Raw genomic sequence first — 26,025 nt, forward strand, 5'->3', positions numbered from 1 at the left:
GGAATAGAAAATATAAACTCACGTTCTCGAGTCACAGGCTGTCGGTTCTTGAATGTCATGCTGGTGATTCCCGTGGCTGCTCGACCACCAGCATTCCCCGCTGGTTCTGTCTCCGAACTCCGTTCTGTGTGGATTACACTTTGCCGTTGGGAGTTGTACTTTCGTTTCCGGATTCTACTTTCGTTTTGGATTACTCGTTTCGAGCGGATATCTTTGTTTGTTTCTCTCCTCGACATGTGTGTTTTTGGTTGAACTGTTTCAATAAAGACCATGATTGAGTTATTTTCGCTTCCGCGTCATCAGCCTGACAAACTGTCTGGGTGAGCATTTTAAAACTGAAGTTATCTAAGCAGGTTAACCAAAACCTTTGTATTTATGATGCAAAAATACAGTTTTTCTATAGGATTACTGTACTTATATAGGGAGCACATAAAGCATATCCTGAAATGTTTATAACATAAAAAAAATCCATTAGGAGATTTAGTAGTTTTAACTTCAGCATTCAGTTAAATTACGCACAGTCCTTGAGTAAAGCTTTGTTAAAGGCAAATCAATTTTGTTTAGGAGGCAGCAGCACCTGAGACAAAAGCTCCAGAAGAGGCACCGGAGGCAAAAGCTCCAGAAGAGTCACCTGCACCTGAGGCAGAAGCTCCAAAAGATTTACCTGCACCTGACACGTATGTATATTTTCCTGAACAAGACCAAGAACACGTCCTTTGCGATTCCCGTTATAGTTCTTTCCGAATTTATGCCAAGTTTGTACAGTTTAGTTTTATCCAGCATGTGGTGCTGTATCTGCATTTTCGTGAAGTGTTACAAGCACGGTTCATTTTCATGTATTGTGCACTTATTACATGTGCATAATAATACATTTAATATTTTTTTAAATGCATGTAAGTGACAAGTAATTTTTGAATATTCAACCTTAAAACACGAGATATTTATTCATTATTTCTTAAAGCTGTAAAAAAAAATTTTCTTCATTTTCCTTAATGATTTTTAATAGAACCCCATTTCAGTATCTTTAGTGTGTGTAATGATTTTTATTATGGCACTGTGACAATCAGTGAGCAAACTAACCTAGTAACTATAATATATTGTCTAGCCAAATTGCGTAGCCTCCTTTGAGCTATGCTAGAATAAGGGTGTACAGTTGTGTGCGTAAAAAAATGGCCAGTGTATCTGGGGTTCAACATTCCAACCAAACAGAAGACTCATCTCAAAGCCATTTGAAGAATAAATTCAGCAACTCCCTGTTTTTCTGGAAAGAAAATGTGCAACCACACTGGCCATTTGTAGATAAGATTGAGGTTCCCTGAACTAAACAATAAACAAAAGATGGCATCAGTGACTTTTAGATATTATGTTTATTTTTAAGCTTCTTAAGCCTAAAAGAGTAGTTTAATGTTAAATGTACTAATCTTTCTGTTTATTACTTTGTTCAGGGAGGCAACGAAGAAAGTTATAAAAATCAACCTTTCGGAATCGGCTTCTGAGGTATTTTTTTCTTACATCACTAAGTGCGAGCAGTTTAATACACTGAACCAGTGGATTTGTTTTACCAAGCTTTTAAAATAGAGCTTCATTTGTAATAGCCTTCTTAAGCATTACAGGCAAGGCACTCGTTATTTTTAGTAAGTTTGCTAATTTACAAAAAGTATACATTTATATTGTAGCATAAAGAAAAGATTCATATATCCCTAGAAGCCTAAAAATAATCAATCTATACTTGAATTATTCATCAAACTTCTTCAAGTGTTAAGCTTGTGTCAAAAAACTTAATTCTTTTATATTCAATGATGAGAAATTCCCACTTTGTTTAAAGGATATTTATACCACAGACTGTCAGGGATCCACCTGCCACGCCCCCTTTGGTGCCTCTATGCCTCCGCTCTCCCTGGAGCTCCAGGCATAACCACGCACACCTGGAGCTCGTTGTCACTCATGCCTCCGCTCTCTCTGAAGCTCCAGGTTTAACGATGCACACCTGAAGCTTATCATCACTCCACCCCGCTCCTACATAAACCCCTCACTCACATTCACTCCCCGGTTCGTTATTATATGTGTTGGACTTTGCGTTCCGGTTGTCACACAGGATTCCTTTCATTCGTTCCATTCGGACTCCAGAATCCCGTACCGGATGCGCTTCTTTCTCCCGTGCATCTTGGGTCAGCTACGCTTTTCCCAAAGCGCACCTCGGACTTTCTCTCAACCGAAGGACTGCCGTGTGCGTGTGTGTGCGCGCGTGTTCGCGTGTGTGTGTGTGTGCTTGTGTGTATCTCTCTCTTTCTCGTACTGGTCATTAAAATCCGAGCGAGCTGTACTCCGGCTTCCGCCTTCTGTTGCGCTCGCACCCTGACAGAATAACAAACCTCCTAAAAAGGATAAAAAAAAAAGAAAAAAGAAGAAATGATCGGGTTGCTGCCGTGGTCCCGGCGTGATCCCGGGCGTGATGGAGGATTCGCTGTGCCACGATGAAGCGACGGCCAAGCTCCGCCTCTGGAAACACCCGGAAGCACGCAGCCGATTCATCCTCGCCGGCTCGGGAACGTGCAAGCACGGCCGCGCCATGCCCTTCTCTCGCCAGTAAGCTGTGGAGCGCATTCGGAGGGGATTTCTGCTCGTGTACTCATTTCATTGAGCTTCTCACGGGGATGTTCGGGATGAATCTGGCGTATCTGCGTTGCAACCCTCTCGATTCTGAGCAGACTCCGCCCCAGGGTTTCCAGGAGGACATTTTTCCACTCCAGAGTCCTGAAGAGAGCTTCGTTCCGCTCCAGAGTCCTGAAGAGAGCTCCGTTCCGCTCCAGAGTCCTGAAGAGAGCTCCGATCCGCTCCAGAGTCCTGACGAGAGCTCCGATCCGCTCCAGAGTCCTGACGAGAGCTCCGATCCGCTCCAGAGTCCTGACGAGAGCTCCGATCCGCTCCAGAGTCCTGACGAGAGCTCCGATCCCGCTCCAGAGTCCTGACGAGAGCTCCGATCCCGCTCCAGAGTCCTGACGAGAGCTCCGATCCCGCTCCAGAGTCCTGACGAGAGCTCCGATCCCGCTCCAGAGTCCTGACGAGAGCTCCGATCCCGCTCCAGAGTCCTGACGAGAGCTCCGATCCCGCTCCAGAGTCCTGACGAGAGCTCCGATCCCGCTCCAGAGTCCTGACGAGAGCTCCGATCCCGCTCCAGAGTCCTGACGAGAGCTCCGATCCCGCTCCAGAGTCCTGACGAGAGCTCCGATCCCGCTCCAGAGTCCTGACGAGAGCTCCGATCCCGCTCCAGAGTCCTGACGAGAGCTCCGATCCCGCTCCAGAGTCCTGACGAGAGCTCCGATCCCGCTCCAGAGTCCTGACGAGAGCTCCGATCCCGCTCCAGAGTCCTGACGAGAGCTCCGATCCCGCTCCAGAGTCCTGACGAGAGCTCCGATCCCGCTCCAGAGTCCTGACGAGAGCTCCGATCCCGCTCCAGAGTCCTGACGAGAGCTCCGATCCCGCTCCAGAGTCCTGACGAGAGCTCCGATCCCGCTCCAGAGTCCTGACGAGAGCTCCGATCCCGCTCCAGAGTCCTGACGAGAGCTCCGATCCCGCTCCAGAGTCCTGACGAGAGCTCCGTTTCCGCTCCAGAGTCCTGACGAGAGCTCCGTTTCCGCTCCAGAGTCCTGACGAGAGCTCCGTTTCCGCTCCAGAGTCCTGACGAGAGCTCCGTTTCCGCTCCAGAGTCCTGACGAGAGCTCCGTTTCCGCTCCAGAGTCCTGACGAGAGCTCCGTTTCCGCTCCAGAGTCCTGACGAGAGCTCCGTTTCCGCTCCAGAGTCCTGACGAGAGCTCCGTTTCCGCTCCAGAGTCCTGACGAGAGCTCCGTTTCCGCTCCAGAGTCCTGACGAGAGCTCCGTTTCCGCTCCAGAGTCCTGACGAGAGCTCCGTTTCCGCTCCAGAGTCCTGACGAGAGCTCCGTTTCCGCTCCAGAGTCCTGACGAGAGCTCCGTTTCCGCTCCAGAGTCCTGACGAGAGCTCCGTTTCCGCTCCAGAGTCCTGACGAGAGCTCCGTTTCCGCTCCAGAGTCCTGACGAGAGCTCTGTTTCCGCTCCAGAGTCCTGACGAGAGCTCTGTTTCCGCTCCAGAGTCCTGAAGAGAGCTCTGTTTCCGCTCCAGAGTCCTGAAGAGAGCTCTGTTTCCGCTCCAGGACCTCCAGGCGAGCTCCTCTCCGTTCCAGGACCTCCAGGAGAGCTCCTTTCCGCTCCAGGTCTCCACAGAAACCTCTCTGTCACAGAGCGTCTCAGAGCTCCTCTCAGCTCCAGCATGTCCCGGAGAGCTCCTCTCCGCTCCACAGAGTCTCCGAGAGCTCCTCTCAGCTCCAGCATGTCCCGGAGAGCTCCTCTCAGCTCCAGCATGTCCCGGAGAGCTCCTCTCAGCTCCAGCATGTCCCGGAGAGCTCCTCTCAGCTCCAGCATGTCCCGGAGAGCTCCTCTTAGCTCCAGCATGTCCCGGAGAGCTCCTCTCAGCTCCAGCATGTCCCGGAGAGCTCCTCTCAGCTCCAGCATGTCCCGGAGAGCTCCTCTCAGCTCCAGCATGTCCCGGAGAGCTCCTCTCAGCTCCAGCATGTCCCGGAGAGCTCCTCTCAGCTCCAGCATGTCCCGGAGAGCTCCTCTCAGCTCCAGCATGTCCCCGAGAGCTCCTCTCCGCTCCAGCATGTCCCCGAGAGCTCCTCTCCGCTCCACAGCGTCCCCGAGAGCTCCTCTCCGCTCCACAGCGTCCCCGAGAGCTCCTCTCCGCTCCACAGCGTCCCCGAGAGCTCCTCTCCGCTCCACAGCGTCCCCGAGAGCTCCTCTCCGCTCCACAGCGTCCCCGAGAGCTCCTCTTCGCTCCAAGGTCTCCAGGCGAGCTCAGTTCTGCTTCCGGATCTCCAGGACAGCTCCGTTCCGCCCTGGAGCTCCCCAGAGCACTCAGCGCAGCCCCAAGGCCGCGAAAGGGACGTTGTGCCGCCGCCTGGCCACAAGAAGGATCCATGCCACCGCCCGGCCGCGAAAGGGACGTCGTGCCGCCGCCCGGCCGCAACAGGAATGTCGTCCCGCCGCCCGGCCGCAAGAAGGAGGCCATATTACCTCCGTCCGCCTGTGACGGTGGCATGGCAACCCACAGCTCCTCCGATGGCGACGTCTCTCTCCTGAGCTTCCCTGTTGGCGACGTCTCGCCCCAGAGCTCCTCCTTTGGTGACGTCTCGCCCTAGAGCTCCTTCTTTGGCGACGTCTCGCCCCCGAGCTTCTCCGTCGGCGACGTCTCGCCTCTGTGCTCCTCCGAGGGCGACGTCACGCCTCTGAGCTCCTCCGATGACGACGTCACGCCTCTGAGCTCCTCCAATGACGACGTCACGCCTCTGAGCTCCTCCGATGGCGATGTTTCACCCCCGAGCGCCTTCGTCGGCGACGTCTCGCTCTTGGCCACCCTGAAGGCGACGTCTCGCTCCCTTGCAGGCGACGTCTTGCTCCCGAGCTCCCCTGGACACGACCCGCCTCAGGTCCTTCCCGGCCTTCTCCGGTTCTGCGGCGGTTCTGACCAGGTCCCTTTCGACCCTGGACGGACACCAGGATCCTCCTCCGAGTGCCCTGGCCCTCCGAACGTCTGTGGGTTAGGGGCGTCAGGTGCCCCCCCCTGGGGGGGGGGTAATGTCAGGGATCCACCTGCCACGCCCCCTTTGGTGCCTCTATGCCTCCGCTTTCCCTGGAGCTCCAGGCATAACCACGCACACCTGGAGCTCGTTGTCACTCATGCCTCCGCTCTCTCTGAAGCTCCAGGTTTAAAGATGCACACCTGAAGCTTATCATCACTCCACCCCGCTCCTACATAAACCCCTCACTCACATTCACTCCCCGTTCGTTATTATATGTGTTGGACTTCGCGTTCCGGTTGTCACACAGGATTCCTCTCATTCGTTCCATTCGGACTCCAGAATCCCGTACCGGCTGCGCTTCTCCCCGTGCATCTCAGGTCAGCTACGCTTTTCCCAAAGCGCACCTCAGACTCTCTCTCAACCGAAGGACTGCTGTGTGCGTGTGTGTGCGCGCGTGTTCGCGCGTGTGTGTGTGTGTGTGTGTGCTTGTGTGTATCTCTCTCTCTCTCGTACTGGTCATTAAAACCCGAACGAGCTGTACTCCGGCTTCCGCCTTCTGTTGCGCTCGCACCCTGACACAGACTTTACTTTGAGGTGTGCCGTTCAAAGCTTGCACCTGGGTTTGGATTGCACTCCATATTGTGTATTATAAACATTATTCTTATTATATAAGCATAACATCTTTCTTCCTAGTGATGTGAACACATTATCTAGGAGTTACACACTGCCCTGGTGGTTTAAAGGGCTGAAATAGAAAACCTATTTTCTGTGGTCACCTAAAGTAAAGCAGCAAAGATTTAGTGCGAAAAGAATTTTGAATTTATAGTACTTTACTCTGAAATATAAACCATAAAAGAGAATTCAAAAAAACATTTTTCAAGATTATTTTTCTGTTTTAGCACCTTTAGGCTGTACTAGAAATGAAATAAAACGGGTGTATTTCTTTAGCTTCAGCCAGGTGGAGTCTAATAACAGCATCAGACTTCGCTTTATTGTTATGGGGGAAAAAAGGTAAATAATAAAAAAAAATAAAAATAATATATATATATATATAAGCATATTCATTTCTGAAATAATGTATAAATTGGATCCCTGATAAACATTGACAATTTAAAATAAATATTATTATTAAATATTATAAATATTAATAACCCCCAAGTTTAGAGGTTGAGGTACTCCTAACTGACTTCAACACAGTCTGAATCGTACGAAAGTCCTAAGAGTTATTGTATTATAATATTTTTTTTCTTTCTTGTTTTGTCGTGATCACAACACGAAATGTTCTTATGATCTTTACATGACATAAGTTGTTTTCCACGCACCCGCTGAAGCATGGTTCTGGTTATTATCCATCATGCTGCCTCTAGAACATGCTCTTATGCCGCATACACAAAAACCTGTAAGTACTGATCAGGAGGAAACAATGTTTGTCGAGATCACAAGAAAGAGAAATATATTATAATGCATGGCCTTTTAGGACTTGCGCAGAACGTACTGATTACTTTCCAAGTAATGATTTACATCCTCTGAGGTCCTCAGGTCTACATCGAGAAAATGAGGAAAAGAGCGGAGCGATTTGGTATGAGCGTCTCCTCTGTGTACAAGAAGGTAGGTTATAGTTTATTGGTGGAACATTATGACATATGAAGTTATGAAACACCTTTTAGGGAATTGTTATTAAGACCTGATGGCTAAGTTAGGGCAGCCAACCTAGTAATGTTTAACACGTCACTAAACACTAGGTGGCACTAATTCCTTGCTTTTTTTATTTAAACATTTTTTAATTCATGTCCACAATCATCACTTTGACACCACCTCTCAGTAGGCAGTCATAGGCAGACAAACATCAGACCAGAGAAAAAGTGCATGTAACACGTTTGTTTGTGGAAAAAAAACCCCAGCCACTCTGTCCATTTAGACAGAACATAGGTATCGCATTTTCCAAGCTATAAGCCCTACTTTTTTCCCACACTTTCAACCCTGCGGCTTAAACAATGAAGCAGCTAATTTATGGATTTCTCTAAAGAGAAATTGTTTTGAAAGGAAGGAGGAAGACGGTGAACAATGACTTAGGCTACTGTTTAGATACAAGCCGCAGGTCTCTACACTAAAACTAATGAACTTTACACAGGCTTCTATCTGAACAAATTTCAGCTAGAATGTATATTTAATTGTAGAAATTAATTGTAAAATTAAGTGGGTGTGGCCTATATTTGGGTACTTGTTTTACAGCAAGATCTATTAGCTCTCTTCTTCTCTGTGGATCTGATGTTTATGCTTGATTGCTGCCAAATAATGTTGTTTGCTCTTTTCTTAATTGCTCATGAGCAAGCAGACCCTAATACAGTGGTACCCCGCTTATCGAGCTGCTCAGACATCAAACTTTTCTCTTAGCGAACAGTTTTACGACCGAAATTTGCACCCGCTGAACGACCAAATGCCTGCTTATCGACCTTTTTGTATCCCAACCCACGTGGAGCATTTTATTTTTTTTACTTTTCTAATGTTTTTAATTTATACTTTTTACTGTATTATTATCAGAAATCCACCTGCCTTGTCTCCTTCGGCAGCTGTCAAAACCTCCGCTTTCCCTGAAGCCCCCGGCTTCAACAATGCACACCTGGGGCTCATTATTCACTCATCCCCAGCTCCTATATAAACCCCTCATTTAGCCACACTCTTTGTTGGTTATTGTTGGTATGTGAAGGTGTTTGGTGCATGTTTGTCTGTGGTGTCACACATATTCTTCCTTTCCGGACTCCATGCGCTCTCCACGGCCCGGATTAACTTTTTACTACCGTGCGTTCTTCCGTCGACCTTCAGGGCGTACCACGGATATCTCTCTTTCATTTGTCGGGATTCTATGGACTGCCGTGTGTGTGTGTGTGTGTGTGTGTGTGTGTGTGTGTGTGTGTGTGTGTGTGTGTGTGTGTGTGTGTGTTTTTGTGTTAAACTCTCCGTGTTTTCGTTAAACCAAAGCGAACTGTGCTCCGGCTTTGCCTCCGCTCATTATGCTGCTTAACAATTATATACAGTTTTATTTATGTAGCAGTATTAATACAGGTACATAAATAATACTGTATATTACCACTGTACCTCCCTTTTTGTGAACATGAACAAGTAGTCATGATAAAGCAACCTACTACTTTCAGATTGCACATTATGATCTTGGGCTCCACACTGTCTTTGTTTTTCCAGGTTAACAGGCTGGTGCTGGTTTTATAAAAGTTTTGATGCTATGTTTATAAAGAACTTTTTAATGGTGCCACTTGTTACTCGATACATTAGTTGTTTGGCTTGTCAGATGCTTTAAAGTTTGATTTACATTAATAGCCTCTACTGCTGTTTTATTAATGCATTAATCTGCATCTAGATGTGATTCCTTTGTTCTCTGACAGCTGAAAAGCAAAATACTATCATAAGTTGACAAGACATTAGTGTATGAAGCTGACTGACAAAAACCTCACAAAAGATCTAGCTTTTATTGTGGTTTAATGTGTGCCATACATAAGTCAAATACTGTCAGAGTGCTTATTTTAGCTTGCTAGCACTTGTTACCTTTGAAAATTCTAATGATGTCATTACAAGTCATATGGTTAACTTGATATTTAATTCTTAAAGTGAAGCTCCGTGTCAGTGTTAGATTTTACTAGATAAAGATAAGTACCTTTGTATTGTGAAGATGGGAATTGAGATCTGAGGCAGAGGGCCTACGGGTGTGCGATTTGTCGAAATGTGAAAACTTTGGCATTTTGATAAGGTAATTTTCTCGTGACAGAGCCAGGCTCTCCCATGAATCAAAATGCATCGTGTGTGTGTGTGTGTGTGTGTGTGTGTGTGTGTGTGTGTGTGTGTGTGTGTGTGTGTGTGTGTGTGTGTGTGTGTGTGTGTGTGTGTGTGTGTGTGTGTGTGTGTGTGTGTGTGTGTGTGTGTGTGTGAGAGAGGGAGAGGTGGAGGGGTGCCCATTGTGGGTCCTGACACCTGTATCTGCATGATTTGAGAGCTTTATATTGTGATCAATAGAATATTTATATACAAGAAATATATATTTTTGAATACACTTGAGCACATATTTAAGGTCTCTATTTCTAGCAGCAGTATAAATGCAGTTATTCCGGCATTCTTTTACAAAACGGAAGAGCCTGAAACTTTGAAAAAAATACATATTAGTGGCAAACACATTTACTTGATGGAGTCTTCTGTTCTTTGTGCAGTTTTCAGAAGAAGAAAAGCTGAAGAAGAGGAAGGAGAGATTTGGAACTGTGACCAGTGCCGCCTCGGTTGGAGCTTATTATTTAGAGGTAACCATGCCTGAGGTTTTATAATAATTTCTTTTTTACATTGGAACACGAAGCTAGAATTTATATTTGAATTATATACTTTTACTTTACTTTAATTAGCTTAGCCCCTCCCCCTTTAAACATCAAGAAAATAGAAGAATTAACAAAATAAACTTTAGTCTGGAATTTGTTCAATTCCACGTTTCTGAATGATTAGCTGCAGCATTAAACACCTGGATACCACCGTGTGCATATGCACACATCATGCATGATCGTCCAACAAGGGAGGCATGACGCTGTAGTGGCGATAATTACTGCAGTCATACTTCAGTCATAGACGTTCTCAATTAGTCTCAAGTTTCTCTTCTGAGTATTCATGCTCTGCATTTAACTATGGTAGGTTCTTGTGTGAATGAATCTAGGATTTCTGCCCAAGTTCATATAAACCCCACTTTGTGAATCAGTCGTGTGCCCTTGTAGCTGTCAGCATTTCTTTCTGTGCCCAGTGCGTGCCCCACTAAGTTATTTATAACAGATGGTAGCCAGGTATGCCCATTTCCCAGCCCCCACACACACACCCAGTGTGGGTTGGACTCAATATATACAGATCTGGACAGACCCCCCCCCCCCCACCATGCCACTCTATACCACAGACTTTACTTTGAGGTGTGCCATTCGAAGCTAGCAACTGGGTTTGGATTGCACTCCATATTATGTATTATGAACATTATACTCAATATTATATAAGCATAACATCTTTCTTCCTAGTGATGTGAACACATTATCTAGGGGTTACACACTGCCCTGGTGGTTTAAAGGGCTGAAATAGAAAACAATAGTTGCCTTCAACTCTGCTTTTATTAATCCCAGACAACTGGCAGACTTTCTGTCATTCTAAATGATTATATTAAGGATGTATTGATGTTAAACAGTATTTAGCAGATAATGCATCGTGCATCACTATGTGACTTGCTTGATGCAAAATTTATGGTGAAACCTCACTGTGCTCACCAGGTAGTACAAACACCTTATGGTTATTTGGCTCAGTGTATTTTCTGTGGTCACCTAAAGTAAAGCAGCAAAGATTTGGTGCAAAAAGCATTTTAAGGTCATAAACTTCACCATAAGAAAATTTCAAGATTATTTTTCAGTTTAGCACCTTTAGGCTGTACTACAAATTAAATAAAACAGGTGTATTTCTTTAGCTTCAGGTGGAGGCTAATAACAACATCAAACATCGCTTTATTTTTATGGGGGTAAAAGATTAATAATAATAAAGGAAAATAAATAAATTAATAAATTTTAAAAATTATATATATTTTATACATATATGTTTATCCCTGCGGCTTAAACAACAAGCGGCTAATATATGGATTTTTTCCCGGATTTTTCCTGGTTTCACAAACTTTAAGCCAAAAAACTGAGCGACACAAAATTAGACCAATGAAATTTCCGAACGGAAACGAAAAAACGCACCTCACCTGTGTTCTGAGCTGCACGGCATCAGGAGAAAAACTTTCAACGGTGGCGCACGACGATGACAAAAGATAAACTCCCCAGAGAAATACAGTGGTACCTTGACCTACGAGTTTAAATTGTTCCGTGGATGAGCTTGTATCTCAATTTGCTCGCACATTAAATCAGTTTTCCATATTGAAAATACTTAAAATGGCATTAATCCGTTCCAACCCTCAAAATAACACCCCGTTATGTTTCATGTTATTAAAATACATTTCTAAATAACAAATCTTGTATAAAACCATAATAGAAAGAGTATGTAAAGATATAATAAGGTTTTATTCAGTGTATTATCCTTGGAGATTTTGGAGACTTAAGTTAACGAAAATGCCGGTGGGGTGTGTGTGTGTGTGTGGAGGGGAGGGTATAGGCGATAAGTGGAGGCGGAGGGAAAACTCGTTTTTTTACTATCATTCCTCTACACTACGTATCCCTAAACTTTAAAATTTTTACTTTTTCTTCTTTGCTTATCTCGTACATTAATGCACTCGTAGGTTCAAGGTACCACTGTAGTTGTAGTTGTGAAAGGAAGAAGGAAGACAGTGAACAATGACTTACTTGGTAGGCTACTGTTTAGATACAAGCCGTTGTAATGCGTTGAGTCTGGGTCAAGGGAGAGCTCACTAACCCCAGTTGCAACAGAAATTACATAAGCACAGACAGGTTTCCAAAACTCGTGCTTTTTTATTTTTCTTGGCAACAGCGTTATGGGTTAGTCAAAGAAACTTAGAAATGAGCATCAGAAAATAATAAGGACATAATCCTTGGTCTCCACACACACAGTAATACCGGTAAAATGCAGTGGCAGGCTATTCCCAAAATACAGCTATGCTCCTAATAGAAGCGCAACATATTGCATTTAGTGTCTTTCGTTAAAGCCTGTGTAAAGTTAATTAGTTTCAGTGTAGACAGGTGCGGCTTATTAATGTTAAAAATAAAAATCTTTGTCAAATTCAGTGGGTGCGGCTTATATAAGTCCGCTTTATAGTCCGGAAATTACGGTGTGTGTTTATATATATATATATACACTGGCGATCAAAATTAGAGAACAATTTATAAACAATTGAACAATTCTGAAATAATGTCATCTTCACTGCTCAACAGTTGAGGGAATTTTTGTCCGGTCTATACCTTGCTACCAGAACACTTTTTCCACAAAATAACTAAGGCATTTCCAAAAAAAAATCATTATTTTACAGAAAACACACTTTCAGAACACTTTCAGATACCTCCCAGTTATTGGTGTTAATCTGGTACCTGGTGCTAATTTCCTTGATTATCTGTCAACCCCTATTTTACTGGCAGCCTACCTTTCAGTTTCACTGACTCTGCAAGATGGTGGGCCGTTCTAAAATGACAAAGCCTCCGGCAGCAGGTTGTCCAGATGAAGGCCAAAGGGATGACCCTATCAGCCATAGCAAGACAAGTTGGTCGTTCCAAATCTGTGATTTCAAGAATATTGAATCTTTACATCACAAACTCATTCAAGTCCGCCTGGATGGTCCTCCACGGAAGACAAATACAAGAGAGGACAGAATACTGCGGAGGATCTCAATGGGCAATCGTTTCCACACTGCAGCTGGAAGTGCTCACCAGTTCAACGCTGAACAGGGAAAGGATCTGTCTCGTTATACAGTGTTTCGACGTTTAAAAGCATTTGGACTGAAAGCCCACTTTGCAGTGACCAAACCTCTCATTAGCAGAAAGAATCAAAAGGCTAGACTAAGCTTTGCTGAGGAGCATGTTGTGTGGACGGAGGAGAACTGGTCCAAAGTTCACTTCAGTGATGAAAGCAAGTTTAATTTATTTGGGTCTGATGGGAAACATTATGTTCGGTGACAAACTGGAGAAAGACTGAACCCAAAGTGTGTAAAGAAATCAGTGAATAGTGGAGGAGGAAGTGTCATGGTTTGGGGCATGTTTCCTGTAGCAGGAGTTGGGCCTCTTATACAGCTACATGGCAGAGTGAATGCAAATGTTTATCAGAACCTTCTTCAACAACATTTGGTTCCTTCCCTGTGTTTATCACCCAATCAGCCCGCAGTGTTCATGCAGGACAACACTCCATGTCACACAGCAAAATAGGTAAAGCAGTTCCTTGAAACTGAAAACATTGAAATAATGACATAACCAGCCCAGAGTCCTGATCTCAACCCAATAGAGAACCTCTGGAAAATCCTTGGCAACAAATTTATGGCCAAGAAACCCACTACAGTCACCGAACTGTGAAGGAGACTGGATGAAGAGTGGACCAAAATCACACCAGAGCAGTGCTGTCCTGTGGCCGCAGATGTGCTGAAGTCATTCAGAGCAGAGGCCTGTACACTTCCTACTAATTGCTGACTGTTGTAACCTTCAGAAAATTTTGTTGTAATCTTTTTTCATGCTACAGTCATTGTTGTTCTCTAATTTTGATCAGTGTTTTCTGCAAAATGTTTTTTTTGGAAATGCCTTAGTTAATTTGTGGAAAAGGTGTTCTGGTAGCATGGTATAGACAGGACAAAAACTCCTTCAACTGTTGAGCAGTGAAGATGACATTATTTCAGAATTGTTCAATTGTTTATAAATTGTTCTCTAATTTTGATCGCCAGTGTATATGAAGGTTCCCTGGTGGTCTAGTGGTTAGGATGCTGCGCTCTCACCACTGTGGCCCGGGTTCAAACCCCGGTCAGGGAACCAACCCCAGCCACTTTCAGTGCTGGTCCCAAGCCCGGATAAATTGGGGAGGGTTGCGTTAGGAAGGGCATCCAGCGTAAAAACATGTGCCAAATCAAACATGCGGAGAATCTGCTGTGGCGAACCCCTAACGGGAGAAGCCGAAAGAGTTTTTTTAATATATATGTACACTCACCGGCCACTTTATTATGTACACCTGTCCAGCTGCTTGTTAACGCAAATTTCTAATCAGCCAATCACATGGCAGCAACTCAATGCATTTAGGCATGTAGACATGGTCAAGACGATCTGCTGCAGTTCAAACCGAGCGTCAGAATGGGGAAGAAAGGTGATTTAAGTGACTTTGAACATGGCATAGTTGTTGGTGCCAGACGGGCTGGTCTGAGTATTTTAGAAACTGCTGATCTACTGGGATTTTTACGCACAACTATCTCTAGGGTTTACAGAGAATGGTCCGAAAAAGAGAAAATATCCAGTGAGCGGCAGTTCTGTGGGCGCAAATGCATTGTTGATGCCAAAGGTCAGAGGAGAATGGCCACACTGGTTTGAGCTGATAGAAAGGCAACAGTAACTCAAATAACCACCCGTTGCAACTGAGGTATGCAGAAGAGCATCTCTGAACGCACAACACGTCGAACCTTAAGAAGGATGGGCTACATCAGCAGAAGACCACACCGGGTGCCACTCATGACGGCTAAGAACAGGAAACTGAGGCTACAATTCGGACAGGCTCACCAATATTGGACAATAGAAGATTGGAAAAATGTTGCCTGGTCTGATCAGTCTCGATTTCTGCTGCGACATTCGGATGTTAGGGTCAGAATTTGGCGTCAACAACATGATACAAGGCAGGATGGATCCATGCTTTCAACGGTTCAGGCTGGTGGTGGTGGTGGTGTAAAGGTGTGGGGGATATTTTCTTGGCACACTTTGGGCCCATTAGTACCAATTGAGCATCGTGTCAATGCCACAGCCTACCTGAGTATTGTTGCTGACCATGTCCATCCCTTTATGTCCACAGTGTACCCATCTTCTGATGGCTACTTCCAGCAGGATAACACGCCATGTCATAAAGCGCAAATCATTTCAGACTGGTTTCTTGAACATGACAATGAATTCACTGTACTCAAATGGCCTCGACAGTCACCAGATCTCAATCCAATAGAGCACCTTTGGGATGTGGTGGGAAATTTGCATCATGGATGTGCAGTCGACAAATCGCACCTGCGTGATGCTATCATGTCAATATGGACCAAAATCTCTGAGGAATGTTTCCACTACCTTATTGAATCTATCCCACAAAGGATTAAGGCAGTTCTGAAGGCAAAAGGGGCTCCAACCTGGTACAAGTAAGATGTACCTAATAAAGTGGCAGGTGAGTGTGTGTATATATATCAGGGATCCAATTTATACATTATTTTAGAAATTAATATGCTTTATACAGTATTGTTCAAAATAATAGCAGTACAATGTGACTAACCAGAATAATCCAGGTTTTTAGTATATTTTTTATTGCTACGTGGCAAACAAGTTACCAGTTAGTGCAGTAGATTCTCAGAAAACAAACAAGACCCAGCATTCATGATATGCACGCTCTTAAGGCTGTGCAATTGGGCAATTAGTTGAAAGGGGTGTGTTCAAAAAAAATAGCAGTGTATGCCGTTGACTGTACAAACTCAAAACTATTTTGTACAAACATTTTTGTTTCAAGGATTTAGCAATCCTGTGAATCACTAAACTAATATTTAGTTGTATGACCACAGTTTTTTAAAACTGCTTCACATCTGTGTGGCATGGAGTCAACCAACTTGTGGCACCTCCCAGCTGTTATTCCACTCCATGATTCTTTAACAACATTCCACAATTCATTTACATTTCTTGGTTTTGCTTCAGAAACATCATTTTTGATATCACCCCACAAGTTCTTGATTGGATTAAGGTCCGGGGATTGGGCTGGCCACTCCATAACATTAATTTTGTTGGTTTGGAACCAAGACTTTGCTCGTTTACTAGTGTTTTTGGGGTCATTGTCTGCAACAACCATTTCAAGGGCATGTCCTCTTCAGCATAAGGCAACATGACCTCCAAGTATTTTGACATATGCAAACTAATCCATGATCCCTGGTATGCGATAAATAGGCCCAACACCATAGTAGGAGAAACATGCCCATATCATGATGCTTGCACCACCATGCTTCACTGTCTTCACTGTGTACTGTGTCTTAAATTCAGAGTTTGTGGGTCGTCTCACAAACTGTCTGTGGCCCTTGGACCCAAAAAGAACAATTTTACTCTCATCAGTCCACAAAATGTTCCTCCATTTCTCTTTAGGCCAGTTGATGTGTTCTTTGGCAAATTGTAACCTCTTTTGCACATTTTTTTTTTTTAACAGAGGGACTTTGCGGGGGATTCTTGAAAATAGATTAGCTTCACACAGACGTCTTCTAACTGTCTCAGTACTTACAGGTAACTCCAGACTGTCTTTGATCATCCACGAGCTGATCATTGGCTGAGCCTTTGCCATTCTGGTTATTCTTCGATCCATTTCGATGGTTGTCTTCCATTTTCTTCCACGTCTCTCTGGTTTTGCTCTCCATTTTAAGGCATTGGAGATCATTTTAGCTATATCATAACAGCCTATAATTTTTTGCACCTCTTTATAGGTTTTCCCCTCTCCAATCAACTTTTTAATTAAAGTACGCTGTTCTTCTGAACAACGTCTTGAACGACCCATTATCCTCAGGCTTTCAAATGCATGTTCAACAAGTGCTGGCTTCATCCTTAAATAGGGGCCACCTGATTCACACCTGTTTTTTCACAAAATTGATGACCTCAGTGATTGAATGCCACACTGCAATTTTTTTGAACACACCCCTTTCAACTAATTGCCCAATTGCACAGCCTTACGAGCGTGCATATCATGAATGCTGGGTCTTGTTTGTTTTCTGAGAATCTACTGCACCTACTGGTAACTTGTTTGCCACGTAGCAATAAAAAAATATACTAAAAACCTGGATTATTCTGGTTAGTCACATTGTACTGCTATTATTTTGAACAATACTGTGTGTGTATATATATATATATATATATATATATATATATACACATACAGTGAGGAAAATAATTATTTGAACACCCTGCTATTTTGCAAGTTCTCCCACTTAGAAATCATGGAGGGGTCTGAAATTGTCATCGTAGGTGCATGTCCACTGTGAAAGACATAATCTAAAAAAAAAAATCCAGAAATCACAATATATGATTTTTAAACTATTTATTTGTATGATACAGCTGCAAATAAGTATTTGAACACCTGTCTATCAGCTACAATTCTGACCCTCAAAGACCTGTTAGTCTGCCTTTAAAATATCCACCTCCACTACATTTATTATCCTAAAGTCGTGAAGATTATGGACCTATGGATGATCATGGAGAAGTAGATGCCGAGTGTTTAAAGGCCCTGGCATGGAGAAGCTGATGCTGGATCTATGATGATCACAAATTGTTCTGTATTGTTGAAAGATTTATGACCAAACTTTTGATGTCACCCATATGAGGATGGGTTCCCCTTTGAGTCTGGTTCCTCTCAAGGTTTCTTCCTCATATCATCTAAGGGAGTTTTTCCTTGCCACTGTCGCCACGGCTGCTCATCAGGGACAAACGCACACCATTCACCTTCACTGTTGTTTTCTGTAAAGCTGCTTTGAGACAATGTCTGTTGTGAAAAGCGCTATACAAATAAACTTGACTTGACTTGACTTGACTAAATTAGATGCACCTGTTTGAGGTCGTTAGCTGCATAAAGACACCTGTCCACCCCATACAATCAGTAAGAATCCAACTACTAACATGGCCAAGACCAAAGAGCTGTCCAAAGACACTAGAGACAAAATTGTACACCTCCACAAGGCTGGAAAGGGCTACGGGGAAATTGCCAAGCAGCTTGGTGAAAAAAGGTCCACTGTTGGAGCAATCATTAGAAAATGGAAGAAGCTAAACATGACTGTCAATCTCCCTCGGACTGGGGGTCCATGCAAGACCTCGTGGGGTCTCAATGATCCTAAGGAAGGTGAGAAATCAGCCCAGAACTACACGGGAGGAGCTGGTCAATGACCTGAAAAGAGCTGGGACCACCGTTTCCAAGGTTACTGTTGGTAATACACTAAGACGTCATGGTTTGAAATCATGCATGGCACGGAAGGTTCCCCTGCTTAAACCAGCACATGTCCAGGCACGTCTTAAGTTTGCCAATGACCATTTGGATGATCCAGAGGAGTCATGGGAGAAAGTCATGTGGTCAGATGAGACCAAAATGGAACTTTTGGGTCATAATTCCACTAGACGTGTTTGGAGGAAGAAGAATGATGAGTACCATCCCAAGAACACCATCCCTACTGTGAAGCATGGGGGTGGTAGCATCATGCTTTGGGGGAATTTTTCTGCACATGGGACAGGGCAACTGCACTGTATTAAGGAGAGGATGAGCGGGGCCATGTATTGCGAGATTTTGGGGAACAACCTCCTTCCCTCATTTAGAGCATTGAAGATGGGTCGAGGCTGGGTCTTCCAACATAACAATGGCGCGAAGCACACAGCCAGGATAACCAAGGAGTGGCTTGGAAGCATATCAAGGTTCTGGCGGGGCCTAGCCAGTCTCCAGACCTAAACCCAATAGAGAATCTTTGGAGGGAGCTCAAACTCCGTGTTTCTCAGCGACAGGCCAGAAACCTGACTGATCTAGAGAAGATCTGTGTGGAGGAGTGGGCCCAAATCCCTCCTGCAGTGTGTGCAAACCTGGTGAAAAACTACAGGAAACGTTTGACCTCTGTAATTGCAAACAAAGGCTACTGTACCAAATATTAACATTGACTTTCTCAGGTGTTCAAATAGATATTTGCAGCTGTATCATACAAATAAATAGTTAAAAAATCATACATTGTGATTTCTGGATTTTTTTTTTATAGATTATGTCTCTCACAGTGGACATGCACCTACGATGACAATTTCAGACCCCTCCATGATTTCTAAGTGGAAGAACTTGCTAAATAGCAGGGTGTTCAAATACTTATTTTCCTCACTGTATATACTGTATGTGTGTGTGTGTGTGTGTGTGTGTATATATATATATAAAGCATATTCATTACTAAAATAATTTGTATAAATTGGATCCCTGATAAACATGGACAATTAAACTTGAGCATTGAAAAATAAATATTTATAAATATTAATAACCCCTAAGTTTAGAGGTTGAGGTACTCCTAACTGACTTCAACACAGTCTGAATCTTACAAAAGTCCTAAGAGTCATTGCATTATAATATTTTTTTTCTTTCTTGTTTTGTGTGATCACAACACGAAATGTTCTTATGATCTTTACATGACATAAGTTGTTTTCCACGCCCCCGCTAAAGCATGGTTCTGGTTATTATCATGCTGCCTCTAGAAAATGCTCTTATGCCGCATACACGAAAACCTGTAAGTACTGATCATGAGGAAACAATGTTTGTCAAGATCACAAGAAAGATAAATATTATAATGCATGGCCTCTTAGGACTTGCGCAGAACGTATTGATTACTTAACAAGTAATGATTTACATCCTCTGTGGTCCTCAGGTCTACATCGAGAAAATTAGGAAAAGAGCGGAGCGATTTGGTATGAGCGTCCCCCCTGTGTACAAGAAGGTAGGCCATAGTTTATTGGTGAAATGTTATGACATATGAAGTTATGAAACAGTAAATATTTAAAATTTAATTCTGGATGAAACACCTTTCAGGGAATTGTTATTAACACCTGATGGCTAAGTTAGGGCAGCCAACCTTGACATGTTTAACACATGTCACTGAACACTAGGTGGCACTAATTCCCTGCTTTTTTTTATTTTACATTTTTTTTATTTATGTCCACAATCATCACTTTGACACCACCTCTCAGTAGACAGTTATAGGCAGACAAACATCAGACCAGATATAATATATAAAATATAATACTTTCCTTTTTGTTAACATGAACAAGTAGTCATGATAAAACAACCTACTACTTTCAGATTGCACATTATGACTCTTGGGCTCCACACTATCTTTGTTTTTCCAGGTTAACAGGCTGGTGCTTGTTTTATAGAGGTTTTGATGCTATGTTTTTTAAAGAGCTTTTTAATGGTGCCACTTGTTACTTGATACATTAGTTGTTTGGCTTGTCAGATGCTTTAAAGGTTGATTTTAGATTAATAGCCTCTACTGCTGTTTTATTAATGCATGACACCTGTATCTGCATGATTTGAGAGCTTTATATTGTGACGAATCGTATATTCATATACAAGAAATATATATTTTTTAATACACTTGAGCACATATTTAAGGTCTTTAATTCTAGCAGCAGTATAAACGCAGTTATTGCGCCATTCTTTTACAAAATGGAAGAGCCTAATACTTTGAAAAAAATACATATTAGTGGCAAACACATTTATTTGATTAAGTCTTCTGTTCTTTGTGCAGGTTTTAGAAAAAGAAAAGCTGAAGAAGAGGAAGGAGAGATTTGGATCTGTGACCAGTGCCGCCTCGGTTGGAGCTTATTATTCAGAGATAACCATGCCTGAGGTTTTGTTATTATTTTTTATTTTACATTCGAACAAGAAGCTAGAATTTATACTTAAATTATATACTTAAATTTTACTTTAATGCTTAAATATGGTTTGTTGCCCTTTTGTTCGTAGGCAAAGAAGCGAAAGCGAGTAGAGCGGTTTGGAAATGTGTGACTGACAATTTCTTTTTTTTACTTTTTGTATTTTGTATATTTTATTTTTTTTTGTTACTCAATGTGTTGCAAGTTCATACAATAAACACCTGCCAAATTTCTGCACAGCTCAGTTTGTTTTTAATCTGCAGGGCAATTAGCATTTGTAATCTCTAACACGGGTCACCAACATGGTGCCTGCGGGCCTTTTCTATAATAGCTCACCATAGCGCCGCTTACCAGTGAGCTGCATCTATCTGCTTCCTACATTGTTAAATCATTGTTGATAGTTATTGTGAGAAATCATTAATATGATCAGTGTCTTCACATAGATGAATATTATTAAGTATTAATAATAACATAATTAAAGGTAAATTGCTCAAATGTTATTTCAGAATTGTGTATTAAACTGGTAGCCCTTCACATTAATCGGTACCCAAGAAGTGGCTCTTAGATTTAAAAAGTTTGGTAACCCCTGCTCTAACAGATTGATTTAAAATAAACACTCAAAAAGACTATGTACCGTATTTTCCGGACTATAAGCCGTTACTATTTTCCAACACTTTGAACCCCGTGGTTTAAACAACGAAGCGGCTAATTTATGGATTTTTCCTGGGTTTTTCCCGGTTTCACAAGCTTCATGAAACCAATTAAAACTCTTTATATTAAATCAGACATGCTCCCACTAAATATGGATGAGGTTCCTCTGACATTTGACCTGCCGCTCACTCGGACTGTCTACAGGAAATGCGAATCATTCGTCATGCTGAAAACAACCAGGCATGAAAAAACGCACTTCACCTGTGTTCTGAGCTGCACGGCATCGGGAGAATGATTCACCGATGGTGATTTTTAAATGCACAACGTTGCCAAAAGATAAACTACTGAAAGGAAGTAGGAAGAAAGTGAACAATGACTTTCTTCTGAAAAATACAGTATAATAAATTTTTATATATATAGATAGATAGATAGATAGATAGATAGATAGATAGATAGATAGATAGATAGTACAGACCAAAAGTTTGGACACACCTTCTCATTCAAAGAGTTTTCTTTATTTTCATGACTTGTAGAGGAAATTGTAGAGTCACACTGAAGGCATCAAAACTATGAATTAACACGTGGAATTATATACATAACAAAAAAGTGTTAAACAACTGAAAATATGTCATATTCTAGGTTCTTCAAAGTAGCCACCTTTTGCTTTGATTACTGCTTTGCACACTCTTGGCATTCTCTTGATGAGCTTCAAGAGGTAGTCACCTGAAATGGTCTTCCAACAGTCTTGAAGGAGTTCCCAGAGATGCTTACCACTTGGCCCTTTTGCCTTCACTCTGCGGTCCAGCTCACCCCAAACCATCTTGATTGGGTTCAGGTCCGGTGACTGTGGAGGCCAGGTCGTCTGGCGCAGCACCCCATCACTCTCCTTCTTGGTTAAATAGCCCTTACACAGCCTGGAGGTGTGTTTGGGGTCATTGTCCTGTTGAAAAATAAATGATGGTCCAACTAATCGCAAACAGGATGGAATAGCATGCCGCTGCAAGATGCTGTGGTAGCCATGCTGGTTCAGTATGCCTTCAATTTTGAATAAATCCCCAACAGTGTCACCAGCAAAGCACCCCCACACCATCACACCTCCTCCTCCATCCTCCACGGTGGGAACCAGGCATGTAGAGTCCATCCGTTCACCTTTTCTGCGTCGCACAAAGACACGCTGGTTGGAACCAAAGATCTCAAATTTGGACTCGTCAGACCAAAGCACAGATTTCTACTGGTCTAATGTCCATTCCTTGTGTTCTTTAGCCCAAACAAGTCTCTTCTGCTTGTTGCCTTTCTTTAACAGTGGTTTCCTTGCAGACATTCTACCAATATATATATATATATATATATATATATATATATATATATATATATATATATATATCTCATCATCATCATCATCTTCTCCCACTTATCCATAATTCGCGGGGGCAGCAGTCTAAGCAGATTCCCCAGACACTTCTCCGTGTCCAGGGATTGGGCTGTCAAGGCCCCCGCCTTCGACTGCTGCAAAATCCTCTCAGCACCGGTCCCTTACGGTCCCTCCTGCAGGTGGTGAGCCCACTGGAAGTATATATATATATATATATACAGTACAGACCAAAAGTTTGGACACACCTTCTCATTCAAAGAGTTTTCTTTCTTTTCATGACTATGAAAATTGTAGATTTACACTGAAGGCATCAAAACTTTGAATTAACACGTGGAATTATATATAACAAAAAAGTGTGAAACAACTGAAAATATGTTATATTCTAGGTTCTTCAAAGTAGCCACCTTTTGCTTTGATTACTGCTTTGCACACTTGGCATTCTCTTGATGAGCTTCAAGAGGTAGTCGCCTGAAATGCTTTTCACTTCACAGGTGTGCCCTGTCAGGTTTAATAAGTGTGATTTCTTGCCTTATTAATGGGGTTGGGACCATCAGTTGTGTTGTGCAGAAGTCAGGTGGATACACAGCTGCTAGTCCTACTGAATAGACTGTTAGAATTTGTATTATGGCAAGAAAAAAGCAGCTAAGTACAGAAAAACGAGTGGCCATCATTACTTTAAGAAATGTCAGTCAGTCCGAAAAATTGGGAAAACTTTGAAAGTGTCCCCAAGTGCAGTCACAAAAACCATCAAGCGCTACAAAGAAACTGGCTCACATGCGGACCGCCCCAGGAAAGGAAGACCAAGAGTCACCTCTGCTGCGGAGGATAAGTTCATCCGAGTCACCAGCCTCAGAAATCGCAGGTTAACAGCAGCTCAGATTAGAGACCAGGTCAATGGCACACAGAGTTCTAGCAGCAGACACATCTCTACAACAACTGTTAAGAGGAGACTGTGTGGATCAGGCCTTCATGGTAGAATATCTGCTAGGAAACCACTGCTAAAGAAAGGCAACAAGCAAGTCAAGTCAAGTCAAGTCAAGTTTATTTGTATAGCGCTTTTCACAACAGACATTGTCTCAAAGCAGCTTTACAGAAAACAACAGTGAAGGTGAATGGTGTGCGTTTGTCCCTGATGAGCAAGCCTTAAAAACTCCCTTAGATGATATGAGGAAGAAACCTTGAGAGGAACCAGACTCAAAGGGGAACCCATCCTCATATGGGTAACATCAAGAGTTTGGTCATAAATCTTTCAACAATACAGAACAATTTGTGATCATCATAGACAGCAGAAGAGACTTCTGTGCTTTGAAATCTGTGCTTTGGTCTGACGAGTCCAAATTTGAGATCTCTGGTTCCAACCACCGTGTCTTTGTGCGACGCAGAAAAGGTGAACGGATGGACTCTACATGCCTGGTTCCCACCGTGAAGCCAAGTTTGATGGTGTGGGGGTGCTTTGCTGGTGACACAGTTGGGGATTTATTCAAAATTGAAGGCATACTGAACCAGCATGGCTACCACAGCATCTTGCAGCGGCATGCTATTCCATCCTGTTTGCGTTTAGTTGGACCATCATTTATTTTTCAACAGGACAATGACCCCAAACACACCTCCAGGCTGTGTAAGGGCTATTTGACCAAGAAGGAGAGTGATGGGGTGCTGCGCCAGATGAACTGGCCTCCACAGTCACCGGACCTGAACCCATTCAAGATGGTTTGGGGTGAGCTGGACCGCAGAGTGAAGGCAAAAGGGCCAACAAGTGCTAAGCATCTCTGGGAACTCCTTCAAGACTGTTGAAAGACCATTTCAGGTGACTACCTCTTGAAGCTCATCAAGAGAATGCCAAGAGTGTGCAAAGCAGTAATCCAAGCAAAAGGTACTTTGAAGAACCTTAAAATGTCCACCTCCACTACATTTATTATCCTAAATTAGATGCACCTGTTTGAGGTCGTTAGCTGCATAAAGACACCTGTCCAACCCATACAATCAGTAAGAATCCAACTACTAACATGGCCAAGACCAAAGAGCTGTCCAAAGACACTAGAGACAAAATTGTACACCTCCACAAGGCTGGAAAGGGCTACGGGAAAATTGCCAAGCAGCTTGGTGAAAAAAGGTCCACTGTTGGAGCAATCATTAGAAAATGGAAGAAGCTAAACATGACTGTCAATCTCCCTGGGACTGGGGCTCCATGCAGGATCTCACCTCGTGGGGTCTCAATGATCCTAAGGAAGGTGAGAAATCAGCCCAGAACTACACGGGAGGAGCTGGTCAATGACCTGAAAAGAGCTGGGACCACCGTTTCCAAGGTTACTGTTGGTAATACACCAAGACGTCATCGTTTGAAATCATGCATGGCATGGAAGGTTCCCCTGCTTAAACCAGCACATGTCCAGGCACGTCTAAAGTTTGCCAATGACCATTTGGATGATCCAGAGGAGTCATGGGAGAAAGTCATGTGGTCAGATGAGACCAAAATAGAACTTTTGGGTCATAATTCCACTAAACGTGTTTGGAGGAAGAAGAATGATGAGTACCATCCAAAGAACACCATCCCTACTGTGAAGCATGGGGGTGGTAGCCTCATGCTTTGGGGGTGTTTTTCTGCACATGGGACAGGGCGACTGCACTGTATTAAGGAGAGGATGACCGGGGCCATCTATTGCGAGATTTTGGGAACAACCTCCTTCCCTCAGTTAGAGCATTGAAGATGGGTCGAGGCTGTGTCTTCCAACATGACAATGACCCGAAGCACATAGCCAGAATAACCAAGGAGTGGCTCTTTAAGAAGCATATCAAGGTTCTGGCGTGGCCTAGCCAGTCTCCAGACCTAAACCCAATAGAGAATCTTTGGAGGGAGCTCAAACTCCGTGTTTCTCAGCGACAGGCCAGAAACCTGATCTAGAGGTTTGACTGATCTAGAGAAGATCTGTGTGGAGGAGTGGGCCAAAATCCCTCCTGCAGTGTGTGCAAACCTGGTGAAAATCTACAGGAAACGTTTGACCTCTGTAATTGCAAACAAAGGCTTCTGTACCAAATATTTACATTGTCTTTCTCAGGTGTTCAAATACTTATTTGCAGCTGTATCATACAAATAAATAGTTTAAAAATCATACATTGTGATTTCTGGATTTATGTCTCTCACAGTGGACATGCACCTACGATGACAATTTCAGACCCCTCCATGATTTCTAAGTGGGAGAACTTGCAGAATAGCAGGGTGTTCAAATACTTATTTCTCCCCTGGAGGACCTGGAGCAGGGTGGAGATCTGCAGGAGTTCCTGGGGCGGAGCGGAGCCATCCTGGATGGCCTGGAGCAT

The 26,025-nt window shown here is 43.4% G+C and overlaps 2 protein-coding genes and 1 long non-coding RNA gene across 6 annotated transcripts in view; 2 read left to right on the forward strand and 1 right to left on the reverse strand.

Annotated features, from left to right (window-relative positions):
• Positions 1-20,917, forward strand: part of LOC310722011 (SAP domain-containing ribonucleoprotein-like) — a 54,778-nt gene extending 33,861 nt beyond the window's left edge. For 3 of the 4 annotated variants that reach the window (XM_083534305.1, XM_083534306.1, XM_083534307.1), the window contains 5 exons: positions 565-677; positions 1,446-1,497; positions 7,135-7,203; positions 9,810-9,896; positions 20,776-20,917. In XM_083534305.1, coding sequence (XP_083390431.1) covers positions 565-677; positions 1,446-1,497; positions 7,135-7,203; positions 9,810-9,896; positions 20,776-20,817 — 363 coding nt within the window. In that variant the 3' untranslated portion in view covers positions 20,818-20,917. Of the gene's footprint in view, positions 1-564; positions 678-1,445; positions 1,498-1,825; positions 2,049-7,134; positions 7,204-9,809; positions 9,897-20,775 lie in introns of those variants that run through there. The other variant, XM_083534308.1, reaches the window with a different exon arrangement.
• Positions 1-26,025, forward strand: part of LOC310722276 (uncharacterized protein) — a gene marked incomplete at both ends in the record, with an annotated part of 66,645 nt that overhangs the window by 40,349 nt on the left and 271 nt on the right. The window lies entirely within an intron of this gene.
• LOC310722039 lies at positions 16,354-17,139 on the reverse strand. The gene is made up of 2 exons (XR_014532268.1): positions 16,565-17,139; positions 16,354-16,394 (listed from the first exon to the last, which is right to left on the reverse strand). It is a non-coding gene; the product is annotated as an uncharacterized lncRNA (long non-coding RNA).

The sequence above is a fragment of the Silurus aristotelis genome, assembly GCF_946808225.1.
Source record: "Silurus aristotelis genome assembly, chromosome: 28".
NCBI lineage: Eukaryota > Metazoa > Chordata > Actinopteri > Siluriformes > Siluridae > Silurus > Silurus aristotelis.